This window comes from Poecilia formosa, unplaced genomic scaffold (genome assembly GCF_000485575.1).
Source record: "Poecilia formosa unplaced genomic scaffold, Poecilia_formosa-5.1.2 Scaffold15, whole genome shotgun sequence".
NCBI lineage: Eukaryota > Metazoa > Chordata > Actinopteri > Cyprinodontiformes > Poeciliidae > Poecilia > Poecilia formosa.
The window spans coordinates 1960666-1972291 of record NW_006799954.1 but is presented as its reverse complement, the minus strand read 5'-3'; the positions used below and the strand labels follow the sequence as shown (position 1 = coordinate 1972291).

The window sequence follows — 11626 nt, the reverse complement described above, 5'->3', positions numbered from 1 at the left end:
ACCGTTATTGTTCAACATTTCATAGAAAATTTATTTCCTACTTGGTGATCATCCACACCTCCACAAGGCGAAATGCTTCAGAAATAACCCTTGACCTTGAGTTGCTAAATCTGTCCACATGTCAATCCATTCCACAATCTTTGGGATGTGTTGAACAAACAAGTCTGGTCCACTTGATCACATCTTAAAAGACTCCTTAACATCTTGATGCCAGATATCACAACATCCCTTCAGGGCCAGCGAGAGAAGGCAATGCCTTTATGGTTAGGGATTTGTTTGGCTGCAAGTAATTACCACCACAAGGCAGGTGGTCTTAATATTTTTTTCTGACTGACATCCTCAATGAATCCCCCTGCAACAGCACTCCACATCATGATGTCTGCAATAAGTGGCTGCAACATTTTGTTAAAATTTTGTTCCAGCTCAGTGGGAGGTTTGAAACAAAAATGTATTTGTCTGCATGCAATTTTTCTCTTTTATTTTTTTTTATTTTTTTTTTTTACTTGGAAAAAAGGATTTGGCTATTTTACTGTATGTTTGAAAACTATTTCCTCCACAATCCTCAACTGACTCATTTCTGGTGTACTGGAATTACTTTGCACTTTGCGTCCAGGAAATAGAACGTCCCTTCCAATTCCCAAGGTGTTCGCACTTGCGTGCTGTTGTTTGTACCAGTGACTGCGGTCCCACCAGACGGTTTAGAAATGGATCCGAGGGATAAACTGAACTTGTAGTCACACAGCTCTTTTTAAATATTTGGTTGAGGTCTTTGATATTTGTTTTAGTTGTCCCATGATGTGAGACAAACAGACACAGATTTTTTTAGAATCCACTTCATTAAGGCACAAATCATGTCAGAGTGGAAACTTCTCAAATTGTGACCTCATTTTCTTGGATTTTCCAGAAATATTTAAATCTGATATGTAAACTTAAGTCCCATCACAAGCACTATAGTTTGGAAATAGGGATCTGTCCATAAACAATTGAAATAAAAAGTCTGCTATGAGTAATTGTAAAAAAAAAAAAAAAAAAAAAGAAGAGAGAGAAAAGAAAAAAGGGTGTTCACTACTAGAGGTCAGCCTTTAATGTTGTCTTTGGCCACACCATGAAGTAAAAGGAATTTCAGATAACTGAGGCAGTTTTTAATTATGTCCCTCACTTCTCACAGTGTGAAATTGCTGCACTCGATCACACCAGTAACAAAACGTTTTGCACTGCTTAAACATTATTCCTTTGAGCCCTTTCAAGATTTGGGTTTGCTGTTTGAACACGGAGAGTTTCCTGAACCGCTTCACGGTACGTTCGGACCACTGCAGTCATTATTTGGCAATGTGGGATCTTTAAAATGAGAGTTTAGAAATACTTCCCAGTGAGGCTCCCCTCAAAATGAAATACAAGACCCATTACAATCCATTCGGGCGGGTTCGCGTTACAAAGAAAACCTACAAAATATTGTTTGATTTGGAGTGAAGATAACATCCAAATGAATCATACTTTTTGCAGACAAAACTTTAATGTGCGTGCGTTGGTGGAAATGTGTTTAATGCATCTTTATTTCCCCCTTGTGTCTGAAACTGGAAAATACATAAAATGATTTTAATTTAAGTTAAGATGCATCAGACTGCCTTTCTTTTCTGTGAATGATGACTATATAATTTACTTTTCATTTCATAAACCTTTCTTTTTTTTTTTGTAAAATCTTCAGTTTGTGAACCTAAAATTTTGCCAAGTTATTTTCATAACTATTCAAAACTATTTGAATACTTCAGCAGGCGTTTACTGATCATAATTTCATTAACACTTTGGTTTAATAATAATCAAAACTGACGAAAATAATTTTTAAAAAGCGCATATCCTGCACTTCGCTTTTCGACTCGTGCCGTTCCTGTGAGCGAATAGAGTCAAAGCAAAGAGGAAGAAAATTTGCAGAAGTCTCACTCTGTTATTTTTTTCCGGACAAATACACATACATCAGCAACGGAAAACATTGCGAACTTTGCATAAAAAAACATGGAACTATAATACTAATCAAATGTAATACACTAAAAATTACCTAAAAATATAATAATTAAAATCAGTCGGTGGGTCAAATGTAAAAAGAGGGGTTATTTTTGTTTTCTTTACAATAGTTGTTACCATGGCGACTGCGGGTTTCCGGAGTAAATACGCGTCAGTTACAGAAATAGACGATCTTTGTTTAATCCAAGCGATCTGGAAAGTGGCGGAGTTCTCAACCACGCACGTACGCACACGGGTACGGACGTCGTTATGTTTTCAATTCAGGCGTGGCTTTTCAATGGGTGTGGCGTCACATGTGGGGAAGTGTTATCAGTCACCAGTCAGTGAGGTGATGAACCCATCACGGTCAAGTAATCATGACATAAATCTGAAGAGGAAGAGCAGAAAAATCCCAGTGACATGGATCTTCAGTGATTCTTTTATATTGTTTTTGGGAGTTGAAGGTCTCCGAGGCAGGATTACTGGAGGATAGAGGGGCATTTGTTTGTTTCACCTGAAGGTGAGGTTCATTTCAAATTATAATTTTTTTTCTTCCCAGACAGAGATATTGAATATTGAAGTGATCGTATAAACAGAGGTTGCTTCGTAAACCATACCCGAAACAGCTGTTAAACTTGGGTCTCTGTCCAGGCAATAATAATAGCAAGTGTTTAAACAATTTTCTCCTTAAGGAAATTACAAAACCACACAAAAGCTGTTGAGTTCACGGTTACAATTTCTCATTCCATTCCAAGTCATGTGTTCTCTTCCGAGCAAATGTTTGCTCTGCAATTGGTTGTTGGTTCACGGCTCAGTTCAAATGCTTCATTCATTAAACAAAGCTCAAAGAAACTCTTTATGAAATAAAACGGCAGACGGCGCTTTGCGATACTTTTCATACTCATTGAACTTTTTCGCATTTTGTCACTTTGCACCTACAAACTTCAGTGTATGTTATTGTTGTGAAAGACCAACACAGAGTAGTGCACTGCTAAAGTGGAGGGAAAGTGATACATGACTTTTCAAAGTATTGCTTTAATGCAACTTTGAGAAGTGTGTCGTCATTAAACCCACATATGTCAGTACGTTATAAAACCATATCTTTCCCTGCAGTTGCAGTTGGAAGGTCACAAATAGCTCAAGCTTTGTCAAATTAGTTGTATTAGTCCAATTGGATTCAGGCCCAGAGTTTGACTGGGCCATTTTAACCCATAAATATGCTGTGATCTAAACCACAGGTGTCAAACTCCAGTCCTGCAGGGCCGCTGCCCTGCAACTTTTAGATGTGCCTCTGTTGCACCACACCTGAATAGGATAATTAGGTCATTAGCAGGCTTCTGCACAAGAAGGAGGTAATTAAGCCATTTCATTTCAGTGTTTTGTACCTGTGGCACATCTAAAAACTGCAGGATAGTTGCCCTTGAGGACTGGAGTTTGACACCCCTGATGTTGCTGTATGCTGTGGGTCTTTATCCTGCTGGAAGCTGAAGCGCCTCAAGTAGACGGATTGACGTTTTACTTTGATTTAGCTTTGAATATTGCCTTGATAATTTCTGAAAGCAGTTATTTTCACTGTATTTTATGATGTAAAGAAAATAAATTGTAAGGAAATTAAAAAGAAAAAAATATTTGCACTTCAGAAGAATGAATTATCTTGAGTTTGTCACATAAAAATTGAAATGAAATACATTGAAATCTGTGCTTCTGATACTTTTGCAAAGCATTGTGTGCAGTGATGGCCCAGAGAACCAGCTGATAGTCTTGTATGATTTTAAAAAAACAAAAAAAAAGGAAATATGTTGCTACATAATTATTTTTGTTTAAAACTTTTTCTCTTTAGCAGAAGGATGGGGCTGCTGCAGTTTTTAAAGTCCCAATTTTTGTGCCACCTGATCATGTGCTATGTGTTCCTGGTGAGCGGACTTATTGTCAATCTGATACAGATCTGCACCTTACCTCTGTGGCTGGTCAGTAAGCAGCTGGCCCGCAAGATAAACATCAGACTGGCCTACTGCATTGCAAGCCGTAAGTACTGACCTCTCTCCAACAAAGATGACACTGTAATGCGTTTTCTGTTGTTCCTTTGTTTGCTTTGCTTCTGGAGGAAGAAGCTGATGTTGCAGCAAGTCAAGCAAAAAAAAAAATCCAAGCAGTGTTGCACAAATGTTATTGTAAAAGTTTAAGGTAGCTTTAAGAAGCAACTACACTGACAAGACAATGTTGGAATTAAATCAAGAAAGTTATAACAATATACATAAATCCTGTCCAGGAAGATTTGCATGAATAATTCTGTGCAGAACTTTATTGTGAAGACATTTACCGTAAATGAAATGCCAACAGTTAACTAAATCGGCTTCCTCAGTTAGTCTCATCAAAATGTTTCTGTAGAATACATAATTAAACATTACATTTAATTAAAATTTAATATTTAACCCCCTCCATCATATTTCTTAAGTGGTACACTTACTTTTGCCTGTTTGTGTGACTGTGTCCCTATAAACTTTAGAGATGGTAGCTGCCCTAGAGTGGTGGTCTGGGACAGAATGCACGCTCTACACCGATCCAAAGAGCTACCCACTCTATGGAAAAGAGAATGCTGTTGTGATCCTCAACCACAGTTTTGAGATAGACTTTCTGTGCGGTTGGACCTTTTGTGAGAGATTTGGAGTTCTTGGGGTAAGATGAAATTCTGCTGAGAACCCCAAAGTTTGTTTCAAGTTCTCTGTTCAACCCTAAAAAAAAATATATTATGCTTTAAACTTTCAGAGTTCAAAAGTTTTGGCCAAAAAGGAGCTGGCCTATGTTCCAGTGATTGGCTGGATGTGGTATTTCCTCGAGATAGTTTTCTGCAAAAGGAAGTGGGAGGAGGACCGGACAACCGTGGCTCAGAGCCTGCAGAAACTGCGGGATTACCCTGAAAACTACTGGGTGGGTCTCAGTCTGGGGGGACTATTATTTATTTATTTATTTTTTTCCAGATCAAGATGACACAGTAATGTCTTTCAATCAGGAAATGTTTGGGAAATGCCTGAAAACATTTTTTCTCTTTCTCCCACAAGTTCCTGCTTTACTGTGAAGGAACACGCTTTACCCCAAAGAAACACCAGTTCAGCATGCAAGTAGCTGAAAGCAAGGGTTTACCTAAACTCAAGTACCATCTTCTTCCCAGAACCAAAGGATTTTATGTAACTGTCCAAAACCTCAGGGGGACTGGTGAGTATCTGACAACAGTTTTCTTTTTTCTTTCTTTTTTTTTTTTTTTTTTTTTTGCATGGTGTCATCAGAAATGTCCATACTGCAAGCTTTGTTTGAATGTGGGAAAAGCCAGATAAATGTGCAAATGAGTCACCTCGTCCAGTGAACCGCTGCTTTGTGCTTTCCTGGTGCAGCTGCAGCTATTTACGATTCAACACTAAACTTCAGGAACAATGAAGTACCGACTCTTCTTGGGATTCTCAACGGAAAGAAATATCATGCAGATTTATATGTCAGGTAGGACAAAAGGTTGTATGCCTGTGCAGGGCAAGATTATAGCTTTAGGATTCCTGTCTGGGTGATTGGTGGCCTGTCTCCTTCCTGTCTAATGTAGGAGGATTCCTTTAGAGTCCGTTCCAGAAGATGAGGCGGAGTGTGCCGCCTGGCTACACAAACTTTACCAAGAAAAGGTGAGTGTTGGGGATTAAAAAGAAGACATAAGTAGGCTAAAATACATGTAGCTTTAGTTGGAAAGTAATATTCATATACATAGGATATGGAGATAAACCAATGAATCAGATATGTTTATTATCTAAGAAGGTTAAAGGTCAGCCTGTCCTGTTTTCATGCTTTCATGCTGTTGTCATTATCGGTTTTGATCCTAAACAAAGGATTGACTCAAATGTCATAGAATCAGAATATTATTGATCAAATTATCATCAAAAGTAGCCATTTCTTTTCTTTATTCAATTGGAATATTTTACTTCAATGAAGACATAAATGCACCCACGTTTTCCAGAATGCTAGTTTTTTGGGGGGGAAATCCCTGCACATGTTGTAAATGAGCATCCATCACATAAGATTCAAGTAAAAAATAATAAGATATTAAGTATTGATATTAATATTTAAACAAAACGAGGACCAGGTTGTGATATTTCAGTTTATATAAGACGCTAAGAGGCATCCGTGATTCTGCTGTATTGCCTGATGTGAGGCTCTAAAATAAAATGAATGTCTGAGTGATGTTCTCCTCCAGTTCTGTTCACAGTTGATTCAAAGTCGGACAAAAGGAAAGGCATTTCAATACAGAATCTTATAGATTATACACACACAAAAATCACAGGTTATACATTTGAATTTAAGAAGCTAGAGTTCATTTAAAAATATAAGTGCTTATTTGTGTAATGATTCCAGATGCAATAAAGTCATACTGCCTGTACAAGACCAACTTATTAAACAATAACTAATATAACAGACAATCATTGTGGAAAAACAGTTGATAAATCTAAAATAGCAGTAGTTGTAAAAAAAAAAAAAAAAAAGCTTTTTTCCCCCCTGGGATTTTTTTCCCTCTCCATCTGGAAAGCTTTTTAGAAAGGGCGGTCAACGTGAGTCATTGAGGTTCAGTCGAAATATCTCACAAACTTTTTCATAGGAAGGTCATAAAAGCAAAGACCTCTCTTTGACCCCTGAATACTCCCTGGAGGATGTTACAGACCAAGAACAATCAAAGGCAAATCAAGTTTTTCACCACAAAAATGTAGAATGAGTTCAGATAAAAAAAATTAAAAAAAACTTTCATTCGGGAAACAAATGGTTAATTGTAAGAAAGCGGATGACGACAACAATAACTTCTGCTGTAACATGATGGTCTGTAATGTAACTCAAAATCTACAGTTTGGCTGTCTCTCATTGGCAATTAGGCCTCTGACCAAAACAGCTTTGAAAGTCTGTTAAATGTCTATGTGCAGCAAAAAAAAAAACTGTCAAAATAAACAAGTGACCTCTACGTATGCCAGACGCTACAATAAAGGAGGTGTCCACTTGTACTGTCCATGCAAGGTATGTTCATTTACTGAATTTAGAAATGTAAACTACAGTAAATCTTGCTTTGAAGACTGTAAGGTCGTGCAGTGAATTCAGTCATCTTTTACTCTTTCAGGTTGTCGCACAGAAATATTGATCAAAGATGCTTATGATTACACCATTTCTGGAGAACGAATGTTCTATGTTTTTTACATCTATAGAGACTCTGTATGTTGACAATAGAAGTCCTGACTGCTATAAACACTGGTAGTCTCTATACCTTTCTTTACTTGTGTCAGAAAGCTAAACGTGGTGAAACTGGTGTGCTTCAATGGGTCGGGGGTGGGGAGGGTTTGTGCTAAGACGGGCCCATCAACACGCAACACGCCTGTAAAAACAAGTCGTTTATTCTACCAAGAATAAACACATGTTGGGCTGTGTTTGTGTGTGAACAGGACGGCTTTCAGGAGCAGTACGCACAGACGGGGCGTTTCCCTGGCCCCATTGTGAGCCCCCCACGTCGGCCGTGGTCCCTGATCAACTGGCTCTTCTGGTCCTGTGTGGTCCTTTACCCTCTCGGCCTCTTAATTGCCCAACTGCTCAGCTCTGGGGCAGTGCTCACCATCGCCGCAGCTGTGGTTGTGTGCTCTGCAGGTTGGTTTCATACCTTTCCATAAGTATCTCAATAACTTAGGTAATTGTCAAACATTTGGTTTAGTCATTCAGTTAAAAGAATAAATAAATACATTCTCTCAAGACTTCCTGATTCTTGTACGACGTTTTCTACAACACATTTTCCTTCCACTCAACTTTCCATTGATGTATTATGACACAACACCCTGAAAGGAGCCAGCTTCTTTAGCATTCAGTTTTTGCCTCTCTGGTGACCAATTGTAGCAGTCAGTCCTCCGCACAATTGCATGGGGTGTAACTTAGCCTTTCTGAACTTAAGGTGTTTTTGTTAAACTTAAGTAGTATTTTCTAATTTTCTAGGAAGCTTAATCTGCTTTTTCATTTAATGTCAGCCATACTTACTTAAATAACTTGGTATATACTCTGTGTATTTAATTTAAATAACATTTGGATTTCACATTAAAATTATATATATAGATTTTCTAATTAAGTTGTACGCATGTTTTCAGAATTTGGCTGTAGTAAATAATTTCTCAAATTAACCAGCTCTTTTCTGTCCAAACATTTTGCTAGCAGCAGATTTGACATCCCCCAGTGTAAGTTCCCATTTTTTGTAAAAATATAGATGTCCCTGTATGAGGAGCATGTTCTTAACAACATTCAGGCATGTGTTTATTTCACAAAGTTACACAGTCGTCCATCTGAATAAGGAGTAAACCAAAAACTATTTCTGTAACGCCATGAGCTCATGAGAAGCATGTTACTTCACGACATTTTCCACAATAAAGGGAATGCTCTTCCCAGTGTTGATATTAAAATGACAAACGTTCAGATGTCAACACAATATTAAACATTTGATGATGTGACTTGTTACAACAAAAATGTCAGTGTTAACACAAGTGACAACTAATTTCAGACAAAGGAGAGTTTTGGAAATATTCATTAAAAATGCATTTTCTGTGGAAATAAAAATATTCTTTACAAAATCTGCTGACACTGACCAGATGCAGTAGCATTATAAATAAGCTCTTTTCTCTTGCAGTGTCAATGGGAATGCGCTGGATGATTGGCCAGACTGAGATTGACAAAAGCTCAAACTATGGGATTAAGGCTACTGCTCTAAACAACAATTAAGGATTGCTGCTGTCTTCCGGGCTGCTTTGTGGAGATTCACAGACTTGGAAGCTGCCAGATGCAAAAATGTTAGGTGAACAGTAACTTGACTGGTATAACAAGTACAGACCTGTTTCATGGCACAACACAGCCGGGCTTAAAGCTGTGCTGCAGAAGCTAAAATGGAAGCTGCAGAAACGGAAACATGGTGTGGGTTAACTTATCTGAGTGGAAATATTTTAACAGTACAAAGGAAACCGAAATTTGAAATTGCAATAAGCCAAATGTAGACTACCTCTTCGACTGAAGTGTACATCAAGTGGCATTTGTACTTTGAGATAGTGATGCTATTTTACATGTTAAATGTTTGTTGTGGAGGTTTTGTTCAGCATCTGTGGGCCTTTTTCTCTCTTCATTTCTATTTTTTGTCCTGGCTCCAGTAAAATCAGTCAACGGCAACAACACTCCCCGAAGGCTTTGAGTTGACATTTAAATCTAAACGATAAAGACGAGTCAAACTCAACGTGCAAGTGCAGTAGATGCTCGTATAGCTTTTTCACAGCTCGACCTTATTTTAAGACGTATTGAATTTCAAAAATATTAATAAAGACTTGATTTTTATTGAAACTACAAGTTGTGCGTTTTCTTAGAATTTTATGCAGTAGACTACACACAAAAAGGACAGGAATGCACAATTTGCATGAAAAAAAGTTTATATATCAAAGCCTTACTTCTGGTTCTCAGTGGAAGTTATGTGTTCTTTGATTGGGACATTCTAAAACATGAGTATGCTGTGACCTGTCATTTTTCTTGGTAAAAATGTAACTAAAATGCATGTACTGGTGGGCCAAATTAATTTAATTCTTGAACTGTGTTCGGGGGCCATAAAATCACTCTTGAGCTGCACTTTTGACTTCTCTGATCAAAGCCAGTTCATTACAGCTCTGGCTGCATAGTTGGAGTTGCCATCCAGCCAGAAGGTGAACCGCCCCACAACTACTGTGTGACGTCCGACAGGTTTTCTCGTACGATTGGCTTGTATTGACTTGATTCAGCCGTCACTTGGTTTTCATTAACTGCAGTGTTTCTACTGAGAGTACATAAAACACCCATGTTTACTCATTAATGTGATTTTTGAATGCAGTTGTTGCATGCTAAGATAAGCATCACATTAGCATTGGTTTGTTTATGGTTAAAACACTAGACAGTTTGCTTAGAGCTTACAGAAGCGTCCAGGATTGCACAAGAGTTGAGTCAGATGCAGTCTGTGGTTTAGGGAGAGTAAGGTGTGACTTTTTTTTTTTTTTTCTTTTTAATTCTTTTATTTTCTTGTAATAGCTGCAGCCAACTCCCAAAGTGCAAGGGCAGTGGCATGTCTGGAGATTGTTACAGCTTGACAACAGTGATAATCACCAGAGTTTTTATTTCTGAAACATTGTTATTAAGTCCTGGTGGGAAGAGCTGATGACATGCCTTAGAAAAACACTAAGCAGGAGCTGAACTGGTGGTGTGGGAGTGAATCCTGGTGTCATTTCTCCTAATCAGGCGTTTGTCTTGAGGAAGTGGCTGTCTTACAGGTTTTTGCAACATGAAAGCCCTCCAGTAACTGGTGAGATCTCAGTTCAAGTGCCTCCCACTTTCCTGTAAATCGGGTCCTTTCCTGTAAATCAGGTGCTGCCTGTGGGTGAGAGGTGCAGATATCTGTATTACTGACTGTTAATATTTAACTACACGTCCCAAAATAGGAATCACTCATTTGTCTTCTTGAAGCCGGAGTTAGTCAAATTGCCCTAAATTCAGCTGGACTTGCTGCAGAGTGGTGGTTCGGATCTTTAATTTCAGGTAATATCTGAATCCCTATATTAAACAACTGAGTTATTATAAGAGAGTCAGACGGGCTTAAAAATATCGGATTGTGATGATGGTGTTATTGCTTTTCATCAAAGTGGCCTAAAAATCTAAAAAAAAATTGAAAGTGAGGCCAAATTACAGAGAAGAGTTCAGAATATTCACTACACCCCAACTGACACAGAACCATTTCTTGTTGTCTTTGCTGCATAATTGCGTTTATTCAACCTTCAATCAGGCAGTGCAAAGGTTTTTTTTTTTTTTTGATGAGTCATTCTTAGGTGAATCTGGGAACTCATTTGTCTAAAGTGGAAAAAGTGGGTTTGACCTCAAAGCCTGTTGTGCCAAATGTGAAGCATCCTGATAGAATCTATCCAATGGACGCTTTCTCACACACACAAAAAAAACTTCCTTAAACAGCAACTTCTTCCAACAATTCAGGCACAATGAGGTGATCTAGGACATAAGGCACTGTTTTATGAGGGAAAGCGATAAAGGCTTTCAAAGACCGTAGAGCGGTAAAATTTTGGAACGTTGCCTGGAATTGATCAGATCCTGACCTCACTGAAACATGCATAATCAATTCATATATATATATATATAAAACTGAGCTAAAATATAATGCAAGGTTCAAATAACTGATTCCATTTTTACTCTTTTGTAGTAACCAAAACATTAAGCAGAAGCCACATTTACTTGATATATTTGATCAGATCTAAAGCTCTGTCACTTTCAGTTAAGACGTTACAGTTGAGATCAAGACTGAACATGTATTGTTTTTCTGGATGAGTTGCTAGGAGATGGTCTTTTTGCTCCAAATAGAGTACAGCTTAGTTACAAACCTGCATAAACTGGATAAACCACAAGGCATTTGAAGCGACTGTGTTCAGCTGTCTGGTCATAATACACAGAGCTAAATCAAAGCATATCAGTACTAACACCTCAACCACTGAAGTCAGGAAGAGGTGTGGGGGATGATTTAGGCTTGTTTTGGAGTCATTGCACTATAATGGCAAGAAGTTGACAAAACAAT

General features: G+C 38.0%; 1 protein-coding gene across 2 annotated transcripts; it reads left to right on the top strand.

Moving 5' to 3' along the window:
• Window positions 1-2216: 2216 nt before the first annotated feature.
• On the top strand, window positions 2217-9375 carry agpat4 (1-acylglycerol-3-phosphate O-acyltransferase 4 (lysophosphatidic acid acyltransferase, delta)). Of its 2 annotated transcripts, none has more exons than XM_007546194.2 (9): window positions 2217-2518; window positions 3842-4023; window positions 4505-4674; window positions 4765-4926; window positions 5058-5211; window positions 5388-5490; window positions 5588-5663; window positions 7455-7653; window positions 8675-9375. In XM_007546194.2, the coding sequence occupies exons 2-9, from the start codon at window positions 3846-3848 to the stop codon at window positions 8764-8766; spliced, it is 1134 nt and encodes a 377-aa protein (XP_007546256.1). In that variant the 5' UTR covers window positions 2217-2518; window positions 3842-3845; the 3' UTR covers window positions 8767-9375. The 2 variants fall into 2 exon arrangements, with proteins under 2 accessions (XP_007546256.1, XP_007546255.1); XM_007546193.2 differs by having other exon boundaries at window positions 3839-4023.
• Window positions 9376-11626: the final 2251 nt, after the last annotated feature.

Coding starts and splice junctions, on each gene's coding strand:
- agpat4 (XM_007546194.2), top strand. CDS start 3,846: ATGGGGCTGCTGCAGTTTTTAAAGTCCCAATTTTTGTGCCACCTGATC. Junction 4,675..4,764: donor AGAGATTTGGAGTTCTTGGG/GTAAGATGAAAT, acceptor TTAAACTTTCAG/AGTTCAAAAGTTTTGGCCAA. Junction 5,491..5,587: donor CATGCAGATTTATATGTCAG/GTAGGACAAAAG, acceptor TGTCTAATGTAG/GAGGATTCCTTTAGAGTCCG.